Source organism: Lipotes vexillifer, unplaced genomic scaffold (assembly GCF_000442215.2).
Source record: "Lipotes vexillifer unplaced genomic scaffold, Lipotes_vexillifer_v1.1 scaffold158, whole genome shotgun sequence".
Taxonomy (NCBI): Eukaryota; Metazoa; Chordata; class Mammalia; order Artiodactyla; family Lipotidae; genus Lipotes; species Lipotes vexillifer.
Window position 1 is genome coordinate 1,048,699 of NW_006788189.1, and position 18,031 is coordinate 1,066,729.

At 40.9% G+C, this 18,031-nt stretch overlaps 1 protein-coding gene across 2 annotated transcripts in view; it reads left to right on the top strand.

The window, feature by feature from the left end:
• Positions 1-18,031, top strand: part of SAP130 (Sin3A associated protein 130) — a 75,782-nt gene that overhangs the window by 3,482 nt on the left and 54,269 nt on the right. For both annotated transcript variants that reach the window (XM_007461293.1, XM_007461294.1), the window contains exons 3-10: positions 5,251-5,486; positions 6,201-6,359; positions 7,572-7,683; positions 8,691-8,815; positions 10,453-10,577; positions 16,504-16,651; positions 16,820-16,910; positions 17,119-17,223. In XM_007461293.1, the coding sequence (XP_007461355.1) occupies positions 5,251-5,486; positions 6,201-6,359; positions 7,572-7,683; positions 8,691-8,815; positions 10,453-10,577; positions 16,504-16,651; positions 16,820-16,910; positions 17,119-17,223 (1,101 nt within the window). The remainder of the gene's footprint in view (positions 1-5,250; positions 5,487-6,200; positions 6,360-7,571; positions 7,684-8,690; positions 8,816-10,452; positions 10,578-16,503; positions 16,652-16,819; positions 16,911-17,118; positions 17,224-18,031) is intronic.

Sequence of the window (18,031 nt, forward strand, 5' to 3'; positions counted from 1 at the left end):
AAAAAAAAAAAAAAAAAAAAAAAAAATCAAAGTCTTCCTGGACAGATAGGTTTGGAGGAAAGTTATGAAATTGTCCATTTCCTTTAAAATTTTAATTAGGGGAAAATCTGGGCAGTGGGGAAGGTTAAAAATCAGTTGATAATGGAAAGACAGAAGTAAAACTCTTTATTCACAAGCATCACATATACAGAAAATACTAAATGTTTTTTAAAAGCTGTTGGAACTAATAAGTGAAATTACTAAAGGTTGCAGGATAAAAAGTTCAGTGTACAGAAATCAATTATATTTCTAAATACTAGTAATGAATAGTGAAATTTTTAAAATGTCATTTACAGTATCATTAAAAAAAAACCCATAAAATACTTAGGAATAAGTTAACAAAATATATGTATGACCCGGGGTTAGAAAACGATGTAAAACATTGCTGAGAGAAGTTAAAGACCTAGATAAATGAAAAGATCTATCATGTTCATGGATTGGAAAACTCAGTATTTTCCTTTACCCAAAGGGATCTATAGATTCAAATGAATCCTAATCAAATTCACATCAGGTACTTTTCTAAAAAGTGAATCTAAAATTAAATCTAAAATTTATGTGAAAACCAAAGGACCTAGAATAGCCAAAGCAATTTAGACAAAAAAGAAGAAGAAAGTTGGGGGACTCCACTGCCTTACTTCAGGACTTGGTATAAAGCTGCACTACTCAAGGCAGTGTGATATTAGCATAAATCACTGGATCATTGGTACAAACTAGAGGATCCAGAAATAGACCCACACATATTGGTCAATTGATTTTTGATAACAGTACATAGATAATTCAATAGGGGAATGATACTCTTTTTAACAAAATAGTGCCAGAACACCAGAATATCCATATGAAAAAAAATAAACCTTGACCTTTACTTCCACTATGCACATAAATTAACTCGGAATGTATAATTATGGACCTAAGTATAAAACTTAAAATTTCTAAAAGAAAATATAGGAGAAACTGTTTGTTACCTTAGAGTAAGTAAAAATTGCTTAGGGCACAAAAAACATTGATTATAAAGGAGGCAACTAATACACTGTACTTCATCAACATTAAAAATGACTGCTGGGCTTCCCTGATGGGGCAGTGGTTGAGAGTCCGCCTGCTGAGGCAGGGGACGCGGGTTCGTGCCCCGGTTCGGGAAGATCCCATATGCCGCGGAGCGGCTGGGCCCATGAGCCATGGCCGCTGAGCCTGCGCGTCCGGAGCCTGTGCTCCGCAGCGGGAGAGGCCACAGCAGTGAGAGGCCTGCGTACCGCCAAAAAAACAACAACAACAACAAAAAAATGACTGCTCTGCAAAAGACACTGTTAGTAAAATAAAAAGGCAAGCTACCAAATGAGAGAAGACATTTGTGATAAATGTGTCAGCAAGGGACTTACATCTGGAATATATAAAAAACTTGTAACTCAATAGCAAAAAAGGCAAACAGCTTGTTTTTTTTTGTTGTTAGTTTGTTTGTTTTTAAGGGGTGAAATATGTGAATAGACACTTTACCAAAGATGCTATATAAAGGCCAGATAAACACAAAAGATATTCAACTGTATTACTCCTCAGGGCAATGCAAATTAAAACCACAGTGAGAAACTACTATACACCCACTAGAATGACTAAAACAAAAAGACTGACAATACCGAGTTTTGACGTGTTTCTCGAGCAAGCAGAACCTATGCATTGGTGGGAATGCAAAGTAATCCAGCCACTTTGGTAAGCAGTTTGGCACAGTATGTTAAAAAATTTAACATAAGCTTACCATACAACCCAGCAGTCTCATTCCTATGTATTTACCCAAGATAAATGAAAATGTGTGTCACACATACAGTGACTTCTCCTTCAGTGTTCCTAGAAGCATTATTCATAATAGCCAAACCCTGGAAAGAACCCAGATTTTATCCACTGGTGACTGGATAAGCAAAGTTTGGTTTAATCCATACAGTGGAATACTACTCAGTGGTGAAAGAAACAAACTAGCATTATAAACAGTAACGTGGATGAACATCAAAAGCATTTTACTGAGAGAAAGAAGCCAGACCCAAAGGACCACATACTGTGTGGTTCTATTTCTATGAAATTCCAGAAAAGACAAAGCAGTGGTGATAGAACCATCAATAGATCAGTGGTTTCTAAGGAGTAGGGGTGGGAGGGAGGGAATTGTCTGCAAAGGGGCATGAATGAACTTGTTAGAGTAAGGGAAATGTTCTATGTCATGATTGTGTTGTGATAACAATATTGAATACATTTGTGAAAATTTAGTTTTATACAAAAAATTAGTAGATTTTATATGTAAATTGTACTTGTTAATAAACCTGATTGATTAAAAAATGGACAAGATATGAACATATACTTCACAAAGGAAGATGTATATGAATGGCCTATGGTCACATAAAAAGAAGTTCAACATTACCAGTCAGCATGGAAATGTTAATTAAAACCACAATGAGATACCCAGTACACACCCACTAGAATGTCTGTGTGTCAAGAATCCGTGAGGATGAGGAACAACTGGACTGCTAATACACTGCCGGTGGGAACATGAGATAATACAACCACTTTGGAAAGTACTTCGGCAGTTTCATATGAAGTTTACCATTTGACCCAGCCATTCTGCTCCTAACTTGTTGGTGAGAATGTAAAAAAAAAATCATTGAACTCTCTTTAGAATGGCCATTTTATTGTATGCAAGTTATACCTCGATAAAGCGGTTTTAAAAATCAAAATTTTTTAAAAATCTGAATGACCTAGGAGAAGGGTCAATGTATAGCAGAATATAAAATATATTAATCTTTTCTCCCAGCACTTTTATCCTCCAAGAGAAAATTTCTGATTTTTTTTCCTGAGGAGATCATTGAACAAGGACTCAGAGTACATATGGATATTTATTCTAGAGTTGTTGACAATAGCAAAAATTTGGAAATAACCTAAAAGCTCATCGATGATATAATGGTTTAAAAAGTTATAGTACATCTATTCAATAGAATTTCATTTAGCACTTTTGAAATGATGTGATGTATATTCTGTATTACTTAGCGATTCCACTCTTAGGTGGAATCCAGTAGCAATGGTAATGTTCACCAAAAGTCATACACGTGAATAATTACTAGCATTCCTATTCATAATAGTAAAAAAAAAAACCCAAAAAACCTGAAAACTAACTGGGAGTAAAATGGGTAATTTGTGATTTATTCAAGCAATGGCATACTGTACTGAGAATGAAAGAGCTATGGCTACATGCAATAATATGCACAAATCTTATACCTATAAGTGAGAGAGACAAGAACAAGGTACATTTGTTACGAGTATATTTATATAAGTTCAAAAATAGACAACAGTAACCTATAGTTTTAGAAGTTAGCATAGTGAGTATCATTGGGAGGTACAGTGACTGGAATCAGGCTGAACAGAGGGTTTATGGGGAAGCGGTAGCATTCTGCTTGTTGATCTCGGGGCTGGTAACTCGGGCGTATTCCGTTTGTAAAAGTTCATTGAGCTATACACTTGTCTTTATGAAGGTTATAGTTAAATAAAAAGTTAAGTAAATACAAACCCACCTGAGATTAAAGAGCTGAGAAGTGTCTGACATTTTACCAAACTAGTAACTTGGTGCATTTAGGGGATAGACTTTGGGAGCAGCTTTACTTTCTTTATAGTTTTCCAAGTAATTAAAATTTTTTATGTAAGTATAATCTTTATGTTCAGAAAAATAATGTCAGTGTTGTTTTGGGAAAATGACAGTGCAAATTAATATTTTCACAGACTCTCCTCTTTCATTACATTAGTTCCTTGATTTTTAATAAAATTTTTTATCATTGTGTTCTGAATTCACAGCATTTTAAAATTTATTTTTAGTTTTATTTATTTTTGGCTGCGTTGGGTCTTTGTTGCTGCACGCGGGCTTTCTCTAGTTGTGGCGAGTGGGGGCTACTCTTCGTTGCAGCGCGCAGGCTTCTCATTGCGGTGGCTTCTCTTGTTGCGGAGCATGGGCCCTAGGCGCACGGGCTCTAGAGTGCAGGCTCAGTAGTTGTGGCACACGGGCTTAGTTGCTCCGTGGCATGTGGGATCTTCCCGGACCAGGGATCGAGCCCGTGTTCCCAGCATTGGCAGGTGGATTCTTAACCACCGCGCCACCAGGGATGTCCCAGTTCCTTGATTTTTTTAACTTAATTTTTAAATATGTTACGTGTTCTCATGGTCCAGAATTCCAAAAGAAAAAAGAATATACACTGAAAAATATCTCTCCTTCCTGTCCTCCACTCATCCACTTTCTTTCCTTTCAGGCAAACAAGGTGCTTTAGAGATATGTTATCCATATTCAAATACAAATGTATTTATATTTGTGTGTATTTTATTTACTTTTTCTTTGTTCTGTACCTTGGTATTTTCATGTATCTTTTTCACAATATATATATATTATACATTTTCCCATAAGAGTACCTAAAAAGCTTTCTTGTTTTATTTTTATAGTTGCATGGTAGTCTGTTGTGTGAGTATACCATAATTTATATAACCAGTCCCCTATTGATGGACATGTAGGTTTTTCGGTTCCTTTGCTAGTATAAAAATACTGAAACAGATAACTTGTACCTGAGTCATTTTACACACATGCTGTGTATCTATAGGGTACAGTCATGCAAGTGGAATTGTTGAGTCTCAAAGGATGCGTGCATTGTAATAATGATAGAGCTTTACTTGTTCAGTCTGTAGGGATTTGGACTGAGAAATTGGTTACCTTTTTGGGGGGGGGGGGCCGCACCACACAGCATGCAGGATCTTAGCTCCCCGACCAGGGGTCAGACCCGTGCCCCCTGCAGTGGAAGCATGGATTCTTAACCACTGGCCCGCCTGGGAAGTCCCCAAGTCACCTTTTTAATATTAGGTTTTATAACGTTTTAAATAAATATTTTAAATGAAATTGTCTTATATCTTATATTACAATTTCAAGTATTTGAGGTCATTCTAGATAGTTTTCAGGCCCTTTGTTCATAGGAGTAAGAAATTACAATCTTTAAAACAAGTCCCGTGTTCCATAGGTGTGACTTTCGAGTTTGCTCTCCATCAGGGGAATTTGATGCCCAAATTTTCCTTGTTAAGAAAATCTCAGAAGGAAACGGTCAGTTTATCAACCCTGCAACTTAACTGCAAGTGCCAATCTTACATGTGCTGTTATATTATTTGATATTGGAAGGGCATGACACGCTGTTTCACCCTTCATGTCTTCACTAGTCAACGATGAATCTAGTCGAGATGCTGAAGTCACTGCCAGGGAGCACGTGGGTTCCAGCAGCTCCCTACAGTCCCGTGAAGAGAAGCAAGAGCCTGTTGTGGTAAGGCCCTATCCACAGGTGCAGATGTTGTCTACACACCATGCTGTTGCATCGGGCACACCTGTCACAGTGACAGCCCCGCCAGCACATCTGACGCCAGCAGTGCCACTCTCATTTTCGGAGGGACTTATGAAGGTAATGGAGAGGTTTAAAATTTCACATTGAACGACAGCTAAAGACTGGCTAGTATTTCTGACAGTGCTCACAGAGTCTTAGGCTGTATCCTAGGATCATAGCTTTTTCTTTTTGACCTATCAGTTCAGCTCCTCTCTGTAACTCAGAGTTGCGCTGTTCTGCAGTGCCTAGTCTCGTGCCGCTGGGCAGTTGGCATCACAGGATCTTTTCTCGTACCCATTTTGACGTTGATTTTATTTCAAGTTATGGGCATGCTAGTGTAGCTTTTATCTTGGAGTGGCACTCTTCTCCAAGGTTTTGTTTTGATAGCTTGCTAATTTGGGTGTATCAGAATATCGCCTTGTGTATTAACCATATGGATATGTGTCAGTTACTGGGAGTTTTGTTTACTTCCAGCCAAACTTGGGAGGCGGCACGGTATAGAAGAAAGAATGTGGGCTGTGAGCCATACAGATCTGGGCTTTATTCCCAGTTCTAGTTTTTACTGTCTGTGTGGCTTTAAGCAAGGGACTTAGCCTTGCTTTGTATGTTTCCACATCTGTAACATGGCAATGCTAGCACCTCAATGGAGAGGCTGTGATGCTAAGAGATAGAACATGTGAGGCTTCGGGCATCCTTCCTGGCGCTCTCCAGGTTTGATTTGTGTGCGTGTGTGGAATGAAGGGCATCGCTGGAAACGCTGTTGATCTGTGTCGTGTGGTTTTCTGTTCGCAGCCGCCCCCGAAGCCCACCGTGCCTAGCCGTCCCATTGCTCCTGCTCCACCTTCCACCTTGTCACTTCCCCCCAAGCTTCCAGGGCAGGTTACCGTTACCATGGAGAGTAGCATCCCTCAAGCTGCAGCCATTCCTGTGGCAACAATCAGTGGACAACAGGTTTTTTTCCTCTTAATTTGCTGATTTTCAAACTGAGATGCCAAACTGTTGATCATTATTTACTGAATGCCAGCAGTACATTAGGCACTGGACTAAATCAAAAATTAACTGGTCACCGGTATCTGCAAGGGGACAAGAGGAGAGTGGACAGAGAAGGATGGCCTCGGGAGTGAGACCAGTATGCACAGTGGTCTTGTCATTCAGCCCGTACGTAGTGGGTATCTGCTGTGTATGAGGCACCCCCTGCAGTGTGAGAAGCAAATCTAGATAAGACAGCCCGTGACCTTGAGCACAGGAGTCCGGCTGTGCTTGGTTACAGGCGCAGAACTCCAGTGGGCTGAGGACAGCCTCACAGCAGCAGTGCTTCTCTAAGTCTGTTCTCTGAGGACGGTGATGTGTGTCTCTTGGGCGACTGGCGGGTTCCCTCAGCAGCCTACCACTTGTGAACCTTTATTTTAAAGTCTCATGTTTTAACTTAATTTTTTTTTTTGAAATTACAGTCCTCCTCCATAATATGTATTTGATTTATTTAAATATTTTAAATTACTTACCAATGAAAACTGAATCTCACAACTCACTCCCTTCAAGTTTTCAGGAGAAAAATGGTATTCCAAAAAGGTGCACTGTGGTGTTTTTCATTTTGTCATACTGCTGAGTCCTCCCAGAAGTGCTGCAATGCCCACCTGAGAAGCACTGGCATCAGGATCGGGCAGGTGTGAGGAAGGGACACGTAGGGGTGAGCTGCAGAACTGACGGGCGAGTGCCCGTTGGATGCTGACTGAACTTACTTAGAGAACCTGGCTAGCATAAAGCATACATGAGTGCAGTGGCGTGTAAAGGAAATAGTGATAATAAGAAAAAATAAGCTATAGGCCAAGACAAAGAAAACAAGGGTAAAAGACTACTATTGAGGATGAGAGTGTCTGAAAGTGGACAGTCAGATGTGTCATCAGTGACAGGAATCTAACAGCTAGCTAGATTCAAGGCAGTTGATGGGTCCTCCCTGCCCCTTACCACATGCCTGCTGGCACAGGGCATCATGCAGTATGCTGTGAAAAGGAAACTAAATGTCCTTTCCCTTGGGGTGCTCACTATCTTAAGAGGAACAACATGACCCACATTTGGAGGCAGCTGACTTCCTAGAAGCAATGGCTAAGCACCCGTGGCTAAGATCAGGCACTTGGAAATAACGTTGCATCCTGTTTCTTGCAGGGGCATCCCAGTAACCTGCATCACATCATGACCACAAACGTACAGATGTCTATCATCCGCAGCAACGCACCTGGGCCCCCTCTTCACATTGGAGCTTCTCATTTACCTCGAGGTAAATAAAGGCTGCGTGTTTTCTTCAGACTCCTGAAATGCAGTGACAGGTATACGTTTGGCAGAAGATACAGTAACACAAAGCATATCCAGAATAAGCTTTTTAGAGTTGCAGGACAGCAGAAATAAACTTAGATTAATGCACATTTTTAGTGTGGCCTAATAGGTGCTTATTATAGTTGTATTGCAACACATATGCATATGTGTATAAACTCAGAGCAATTCAAATTTTCTGTATGGTCTAAAAATTGTCCTTTATACTGAGGAACTCCTGAAAGCTATGGTCGTGTAAATATGGGCTTCATTTTTAATAAATAAGTCACAAATGTTAATACTGAGTATTTTTGAAGTTTAGGGAAAATGCTTAGTCAAATCTTTTTATTCACATGGCAATAAGATGAATTTATTCTTACAATTAAGTGCTGATAGGTTGTAAGGTATTAAATTTAATGAGTTTTTTCAGTTACTTGATCAGAAATTGTTACCTTCTATTGGAGAGGATAAAATTATTGTCTGCAAAATCAGGCTAACGAATACTCTCTCGATGTAACTTAGTGGTTGTTCTCAGAGTTAGGTTCACAGACTGCAGGGGGATCTCTGTGAGGTCGAAACTAAGACGTGTGCCCTTTTGTCAGTGCATTGATGGTGCAAAGGCAGTGGTGGTTCAAGTGAACTCTCACTGGTGGTTAAACTGCTGCAGCCTTGGCTTGAATCAGGGTGATAACAGCACCATGCTGTGCTTCACTGCTACATACTTGCAGTTTAAAAAAAAAAAAAATAGCCAGTTTCATTTAGGAACACCCTTGAAGAAGCAATACAGATTATCAGTCTTATGAAATCTCAGCCCTTGAGCGCACGTTCTCTTAATTTTCTGTATGATGAAATGGGAAGTATACATAAAGCACTTAAGCTGAATACTGATATACTGAGCTTATAGGGAATATAATTGTAAGTATTTAAATCATGAGCCCGGAAGCCATACTAATGAAAAAAATACTGTTTTTCCAGGTGCAGCAGCTGCTGCTGTGATGTCCAGTTCTAAAGTAACCACGGTCCTGAGGCCGACTTCCCAGTTGCCAAATGCTGCTGCAGCTCAGCCGGCAGTACAGCACATCATTCACCAGCCAATCCAGGCACGCCAGGGTTGTGGGTAGTCAGCCAGCAAGCATTAAGCACCTACTCTGAGTTATTCACTCTGCTTGGCACTGTGCGAGTCCTTGAACCTCAAGCGACTTTGGATCTAGCTGCCAAGATGTAGAGAAGGCTGAATTATATACAGTGTCATGTGATCTGCTGTAGGAATTTAGGAGAGAGGTAGTAAGGGAAGGCTTTTGGTTGGGATGGGTGTGGCAGTGGGGATTCAGAGACGTGAAGGGGGGCAGCACTCTGAACAAGGCAAGGAAGATAGTGGTGGTTGTACACAATGTGGAGTAAAGACTAGTTAGAACTGAGGGATTCTAATTTGGATAGGGGTGTGTGAACCCCTAAACATTTTATGCACATATGTATGCTTTTTGAGGAAGGTGGTCCATGCCTTTCAACTTTTTTCAAGGAAACCTGTGGCCTCAGTACTACTGAAGTATAACGTGTTACTGCGTGATACCATGTCTGTCTCTAAATGTGGGGCTCTAAGATGAAGACTGTAAACTTGATTTTGTACACAGCAGAGAGCTACTGCGTCTTTGGAATATACTGATATATGGTCAAAGAAATATCTTTGAAAGATTAATCTAGCTGAATTGCGTACAGAAGGTAGAAGTTCAGTGTCTTTGGGGCCAGACTGGTAGCATGTATGAAATAGCTGGGTTTAAGATACTACGGAAGAGTGCTGACTGGGACACGGGGTAAGATATGTCTAGCCTAGAGCTTTCACATTAAACAAAATAAAAGACCTTGCTGGTAATAAAACATGTTTGGAGACTGATTAGGGCCCCAGGAGTATAATGGTAGGAAGGGTTGGAGAAAGGAGAACCAAGGTCAAGAGCTCAGTAGTGAGGAAGACAGCACAGCAGTCCTAGTGTGAGAGGACAGGCTGTGAGAGCAGCGCCATGGGGACGAGGTCTGCAGGTGAGAAACAGATCAAGAATGGGCATAGTTTGCTGACTTAACTGCATGTGGCAGGAGCAGGAAAGAAGGACTACTCAGGAGAGCTCAGATGACTGGAGAATTTGACAGTGGGCAAGCGGGTGAAGCCCAGTGTGGAACTCGTTTGTCAGGTGAAGATTTTACACACAGATGTAGGGGTAAAGGAAGTATATCCATATGGAAACATCTAGAAAGCATCTGGGCACCCTGCACCTTCTGCTGGTAAAGAATGCTGTTACCATATGTTTGCCTTTTTTGCCCTCAGATGGCATGAGAGACAGCATCCAGTTCTGAGTAGGCCCTCTGTGGAAAGCCCTAGGTTGTGTCATCATGAAAAGTGTCTGCTCCAGGACCAGCGACAGCTCTGTGGGAACTAGAGCTGAAGGGCTAGATTCTAGTCTGTACTAATCGTAGGACAGAATTTTGAGTCTGGTCATATTCGAAAAGGAGGGGCTTGTGTACCCTCCAACCAGCATTGGATTTTTTGGGATAATTCTGGCTCTTGGCCTTCTAACAACCTATCTGAAAAGAGAACTCAGTAATCAGAATGGTGAGAATTTGTTTTCATTTGGACATAAACACCCTTATTTCGAGGCCCAGTTTTCAAATTATACTTGCAGTGTTTTGGGCATACTGTATTTTGCTTTTGCTTTCAATGAAATATGTTTTTCTCTTCTCTTGGTAGTCTCGTCCACCTGTGACCACCTCTAATACCATCCCTCCTGCTGTGGTAGCAACTGTGTCGGCCACCAGAGCTCAGTCTCCAGTCATTACTACAACAGCAGCCCATGCCACTGATTCTGCACTTAGGTATATTTGGGGGTTTGAAGATCAGCCATCCTGTCATCCTCCCTTCTTCTCTCCCCTTTTCTTTTCCTTCCTTCATTCAACTCAACAAATATTTATTGAGTGCTTTTTTCTTTTTTTTTAATGAGCTATGTTGTGTTCTAGACACTGAGGATAAAGCAGTGAACAAATAAAAAGAAATTCTTGCCCTCATAGAGTTTCTGTTTGTAGAAACTGGCTGGAGACATACCATAAAAAAATATATAGTTTTTTAGGTGGCAGAGAATGCTTTGGGGAAAAATCTGGGTGAATGGGATTTGGAGTGACAGGGTAGGCAGTACGGGCAGCTTACTTTGTCATGTAAGGTGATCAGGAAGGGCTTTGTTAATGAGAATGCAGTTGAACAGAAAATGGAAAGATGTGAAATGAGCCATATGGTTGTCTGGGATAAGAGTGTTCTAGGCAGTGGGAACAGTAAGTGAAAAGGCCCTGAGACAGGAGTATGTTTACCGCATAAAGGGGCAACAAGAGGCTAATGGTAGGAGAGTGGCCAGAGATGATTTTGGGAGGTAGCAAGGTCCCCAGGTCATGCCGAGCCTTAGGAACCACTCTGAGGATTTGGCCTGTGCTGGGGGGCAATGGGAAGCCTTAGCAGGGTTTGGAACAGAGCAGTACCATGATCTGAAGTAGCTGCATCAGCCTGGTTGCTGGAGAGAGTTGGCTGTGGGGAGGCAAAGTTGGAAGCAGGATGTTTCGAAGAGTATGGCAGGAATCCAGGAGAGATGGTCATTGGAGGTGGAAAGATGTGGTTAGATTTCTGAATAGAACTTTGAAGGTAGCGGAGGGGACTTCTGAGGAAGCACGTACGGGGTTATTAGAGAACGAGAACAGTCAGGCTTATGCCAGCGCTGGCTGGCTGTGCAGCTGGGGGAGTGGAGTTGCCTAAACTTGAGATGGGGAAGAATGGGAGAAGTAGGTTTGGGGAGGAATTCCAGACTCTGGTTTGGGGCACTTTTAAGGTTGTGCTGACTTCTGAGCACCCAAGTGGAGATGTTGAGAAAGCTTAATATATGAGTCTGGAGTCCACAGAAGAGTTCAGGAGATGATTTAGGAGGGCAGTATAGACGGGGAGGAGGTTTATGAGAGAAAATGGCTCCCAGTTGAGAGGGCTGTCGAGGGAAGCAGTGTTCTCAAGGGAGAACCAAGATTCATTAGGGCAGGAAGATAGTGGATATATTCACAGAAGAGGTTGAGGATACAGGAGATTTTGCTAAAGATGGATTGTGAGTCCAGAGGGTATAGTAGAAAGCTTGGGTGTTTGAGAAGTGAAGCCAGTACAATTAAGAGATTTACAAAGCTATACAGGGAGAGAATCTGGTCAATGAGGGATGGTCTCTGATGCTTCTTGTGAGTGACACAATCAGGGATGAAGACATCAAGGTATTTGTCCTCACGACCCCCAAGCATATTGTGCTGGTGAAGCTATGAAAGTTGGGGAAGGCAGTGTCATGAGAGTCTTGCCAGGAGCATGCAGTGTTCCAGTGGTATTTCTTGATTCTTGCCATCGGTTACGTGGGTGCCGGGGAAAGAGCCTTGGGCAATATGAACAAGAAGTGATTCACTGGACCGAAGAAGGGATAGGGCATGGAGAACAGAGCTGTCGGGAACTAGAGACCATCCAGAAGACTTGTCTACCAGTTGGAAGCAGTCTGAGATGCCTCCTTGGTTTCTTCCTTGCTTGACCAAGTAAATGAAAAGGAAACGAGGGAAAGAAAGCAGATTTATTTATTTATTTTTGGCTGCATTGGGTCTTCGTCGCTGTGCGTGGGCTTTTCTCTAGTTGCAGCAAGTGGGGGCTACTCTTGGTTGCAGTGCGCAGGCTTCTCGTTGCGGTGGCTTCTGTTGTTGCAGAGCATGGGCTCCAGGCACGTGGGTTCAGTAGTTGTGGCACGTGGGCTCAGTAGTTGCGGCACGCGGGCTCTAGAGCGCAGGCTCAGTAGCTGTGGCGCATGGGTGCAGTTGCTCCGCGGCATGTTGGATCTTCCCAGACCAGGGATCGAACCCATGTCCCCTGCATTGGCAGGTGGATTCTTAACCACTGCGCCACCAGGGAAGCCCCGAAAGCAGATTTTAAACAGAAGGTTAAGTTTTGTGATACTGAGTGTATCTGTGGCAACAGGTAGTTGAAGAGATGTCTGTGCTTGAGAAGTCATTAACGTGGGCTACAGTTAATGCTCTAGGTATCTGAGTCTACCCAGCGGGGAATAAATATAATGAGAAGAGGGCCCAGAACAGAGCTCTGAAGAAAATAACACTTACATGCAGAGTAGTGCCTAGGACGTAACTTTAGCCACTAGCTCTGTCATTTACTAGCTGTGTCATTAGGCAAGTGGTTTTTTTTTTGTTTTTTTTGTTTTTTTTGTTTTTTTTTTATTTATTTTTGCTGTGTTAGGTCTTCGTTTCTGTGCGAGGGCTTTCTCTAGTTGCGGCGAGCGGGGGCCACTCTTCATCGCGATGCGCGGGCCTCTCACTGTCGCGGCCTCTCTTGTTGCGGAGCACAGGCTCCAGACGCGCAGGCTCAGTAGTTGTGGCTCACGGGCCTAGTTGCTCCGCGGCATGTGGGATCCTCCCAGACCAGGGCTCGAACCCGTGTCCCCTGCATTAGCAGGCGGATTCTCAACCACTGCGCCACCAGGGAAGCCCCTAGGCAAGTGTTTTTAACTTCCTTGATCCTTAGTCCCCTCTTCAATAAAATGAAGACACTTTACTTCTCGGTAATTGAATATATTGCCTGAGGTACAAAGAGACACAACAGCCCAACATAAAATAGACTGTGTTATTCATGTTAACTTTATAGTACCTTCAGAAAATTAATATATTCAGATGGTATGATGAAATTCAAAAGGTATAAATGTGTATACAGTGAAAACTAGGGTTAGATTTTTTTTTTAAACCATGTTGTTGAATTATCTATCTTTTCCAGTGTATTGTTTTTACTAAAAAATGGATATTGAATTTTATCAGATATATTTTTAGCATATAACTATGTTTTCACTCCTGTAACAAATATTATTGTGTGCCTCGTCTGTGCCAGTCACTGCTCTAGGCACTGGAAATACACTAGGGAATTAAACAGACAAAAACCTTAATGATCAGATGGTTTTTCTACTTAAATTATCTATAACTGTCATAAATTCCTAATGTCTGACTTCCTAGCTAATGGAAGTACTGATGGGCATTTTGGCATATGTTGCATGTTTGTGATGGTGTGCCTTCAAGGTGTATTCCTGGAAGTGGGAGTGCTAGGTGAAAGAGTAAATGTCTCAATTTCCTCACCTAGAAAATGGCGGTAATATTACCTTCCTTGATATGGAAGTTAATATATAAATATTAATGTGTAAATATGTATATATTAATATTAATATACAAAGAACTTAATACATGCCTGACATGTAATGGTCATTAACACTTTTTATGTATTAACACTTGTTATTCTTCACTAGAGTAAATGAAAATCAAAGGCTAGTATAGTCTATGCTTTTAGAAACACTTCACATATCTAAATACTTAATAGAAATACTCTTTTGGGGGTATATTTTTGTATGAGCTGGACCTCTTAAAATATGAGCACGTTTAAGTTTGAATTTAGGAGATCCTTTCCAGGTGATTCTCTTGGCATTCTTCTTTGTTACAGATATCTTCAGAATTGTTCCCATAATTAGATTCCTCCATCCTAAAATTTGTGATTATTTTAGTTATGTGTACATTTATCTCTCTGAATGCATTTCATTGTAAATGCTGGGAGTGGGCAGCTTTCACTGTACTCTGGTGACCTAAGTCATCAACTATTAAAAATCCAGTCTTCAATAGTAGGCTTTCTTTCTCCTCAGTAAGTTCCACCAGGTGTCATAGTTGCACCTATGAACAGGCTTTCAGCTTTCCTTTGAACTTGAATAATATGCCATTTAGTTCTCTTTCTATAAGGGAGAGAGCCATCCTTTATTCAATTTGTAAGTTTTATTGACTAATATCCCACCACGTCTGATCTTAAAGCATTTTGAGAGAGGATCCCTGTGATAAAACCATTGGTTAGTTTGGATATGTGAGGTCCCAATCACATTTCACCCTTATGGCTCAACTTTTCATGTTTTCTTCTTCCTAATTTATAATCACATGGTTCCAAAATACAAAAACATAAAAAGATATTCAGTAGGGAATATCACTCCTCTGTCGCACATCTACCAAGTTCCTATGTTCCTTTCCCTTTGCCTTTGTAAAGTAACATGTTTATAGCTTTCGGGGTATCCTTCCAGTGTTTCTTAAATACAGTCGAATTCACATGTAATTCTTAACTTTTATCCTTTTTACCCCCAAAATTGTTTAATTCATAGGTTCCTAAGCTTCCCTTTTACTGCAGCCTGCAGTGTGTCAGTCTCAAGATTCATATGTTCCTCTTTGGGTCTTTTCATATAACAACGTATGTTGAAAGCTTTCCATTTCAGTATGTGGAGTTTCATTGTTCTTTTAGCAGCAGTATGATGACCCACTGTGTATGTGGATTTGAGGTTCTTTACTATCATAAATAATATTGCAGTGAATAACTTTATACTCTTGTCATTATGCATGTGTGCAAGAATATCTATAGGATAAATTCCCAAAAGTGATCAGAGGGTATATGTGATTGTAATTTTGATACCTATGTCTTATTGCCTTCCATAGGGTTTGTACCAGTTTATACTCCCTCCAGAATATTTAAAAGTGCCTGTTCCCTTACAGCTTGAACAAGAGTACCCTGTCAGTTTTTTGGATTTTTGCCAATCTGATAGGTGAACAATGATATATCAGTGTCTTTTAAATTACATTTCTCTTCCTCTGATTAAGACTTAGTCTTTTCCCTTTGTTAAGGGGCCATTTGTGTTTTCTTTTTAGCAAACTGACTATTCATATCCTTGGCCTGTTTTTCTATTGGGCTGTTATTTTTCTCATGGATTTCTAGGAGCTCTTCATATATTAAGATTACACTTTCACCTATGAGTCTTTTTACTTTGCTTGTAGTGTGTTTTACTGTGTTAGGAGGCTTGCTTATTGGTTTACAGAGTCAAATTTCTTGATTTTTTTATAGCTTTTGGATTTTTGAGAGCTTTTAGTTGTTAGAAAGCTCTCCCCCACTCCAAGGCTATTAAAGAATTTTATCTTTTCTTCATGTACTTTCTTATTTTCCATTAAACCTTTCATCATTTTCATACTTATCCTGGTGTACTGTGTGAAGTATGGATCTCATTTGATTTTTTCCAAATGGCTATGTAGTCTTCCTAGCATCATTTATTAAATAGCCCATTCTCTCCCCTCTGTTTGAGATGTCAACTTTGATATACTGTCAAGTTTTCTTACCATTTTTGCAATTTCAGTAGCATGCTTGCCAGTTAATTTAACATGCTGTCTATGTTGATATCCCTTTCAATTATGAGGCAGTCATAACTATAACTTTATCTTCTGGTAAGGGATTATATAAAATTGGGGGAAGGAAGTCAGTGCTTCAAGGTCACAGGTTAAGCTTCCGTTAATCAAGGTTTTCTGTAATGTTACCTCAACAGTTAGAACCTTAGTGTGTATCTTCAGCTTTGTCCACAGAGTGAAACGTGTTCGTTATAGTAATGCTTACTCGAGATGGTCAGAGTGTTGATTAATTATATCGAGGATACTCAGTATGACTAAGGATTAATTTATTTGGTTCATGGTACATGTTGATACCTTTTAGAATGAGGCTTATGGCAGTTTCAGGAGAGAAACTCGATGGGCAGTTAACTTCATTGGTTCACCTGTGGACTTCACAGACCTGTGAAAAATAAAACTCTGACTGTGATCCAGCACGAGACAGTAAGTGGCCTTGGCTGCCTGCATTGCGTCTGGAGACAGGTCATAGATCGTGATGTCTTTTCTGTCTTCCCAGTCGGCCAACTCTGTCTCTCCAGCATCCACCGTCTGCAGCAATTAGTATTCAGCGTCCTGCCCAGTCACGGGATGTAACAACAAGAATCACACTGCCATCTCACCCTGCGCTAGGGACGCCAAAACAGCAGCTCCATACCATGGCTCAGGTAAAACCAGAGATGAAGAGCCATCTGTATACTCTGTGGGTTAAAACCAGAATTGTGCAAAACTTGATAAAAGCCTGGCAATATCGAAGGCAGTGATTGCGTTTAAACGGGATTGGATGGGAGATGTTCTTGTTTCTAATTGTGTTGTGGGGTGTTCCCCCCCCACAGAAAACGATCTTCAGTACTGGCACACCAGTGGCTGCAGCAACGGTAGCACCTATTTTGGCAACCAACACCATTCCTTCCGCAACCACGGCTGGTAAGTCGGCAGCCCTGCTCTTCCTGCCAGGGAGGAAGGAGGCATAAGGTGTGGGTTCATTCTTTATTTCTCAGCTTCAGGCAGAGAACAAGAATTAGGTTAGAAAAATTCTCTTTCTTTTTCCCAAGAGCTTTTCTTGGGTTTTTGAGAATCTGTAATGTGTGCAGAGAGGCCATTGTTGAAGAATTTCCCTTTTTCTCCTGTCCAGGATCGGTGTCACACACACAAGCTCCCACGAGTACAATTGTTACCATGACAATGCCCTCACATTCATCCCATGCTACGGCAGTGACCACCTCAAACATCCCGGTTGGTAAGTGGTGTGCAGCCTGCAGATGGAAGCTTACAAGGAATTTTTCAGCCCCGCTGACCAGGTCTTCATATAGCTGGCTAGTGTTGATTTTTTTTTTAATTGTTAATTTTCAAAGCAACACTGACTTTAACTTTGAGTATTATTTCATATACAGATTTGGCATTTTGATGGTAGGGGGAGAAAAAAGAAGATAACCGTCTCTGAGAGCTCAAAGTAAAGTACTTTAACTCCACTTTTGACTTATTCATCAACCTTTACCTTTTCTATGTTTACATTTTTAAAAAGTAAGTTAACTTTACTGATAAAAGTTTGACAAGAACAACAGGAAAAGCAAGAAAGAAGCAAAGATCTGGAGTGAAGAGACCTTGTACACTGACAGATTGTTCAGGAAAAATCTCTGGGTGATGCAACAGTGGGAAGAATGCTAACCCTCAAGTCACTTCCCCGAGGTTCTTATCTGGGTGCCACCCAAGGTACTTCATGACCATCCTAAAATTCCTTCCAGGCTTTGTTTATTCCCCTTTTAAATATGTGTATATTTACAGTATTAAAACATCTTTGAAAAATTTCTGGCAGCCAAACTTTAGTGATCAACAGTAGGGATTGGCAAGCTTTTTCCATAGAGCCGGATCATAAATGCTTTAGGTTCTGCAGGCCTCATGGGTGTGTGCAACTACCTACCTATGGACAATATGTAAACAAATGGGTGTGGCTGTGTTTCAGTTAGATTTTTTTATGGACACAGAAATTTGAATCTCATGTCAATTTCAGGTGTCACAAAATAGTCGTCTTTTGATTCCCCCCCCCC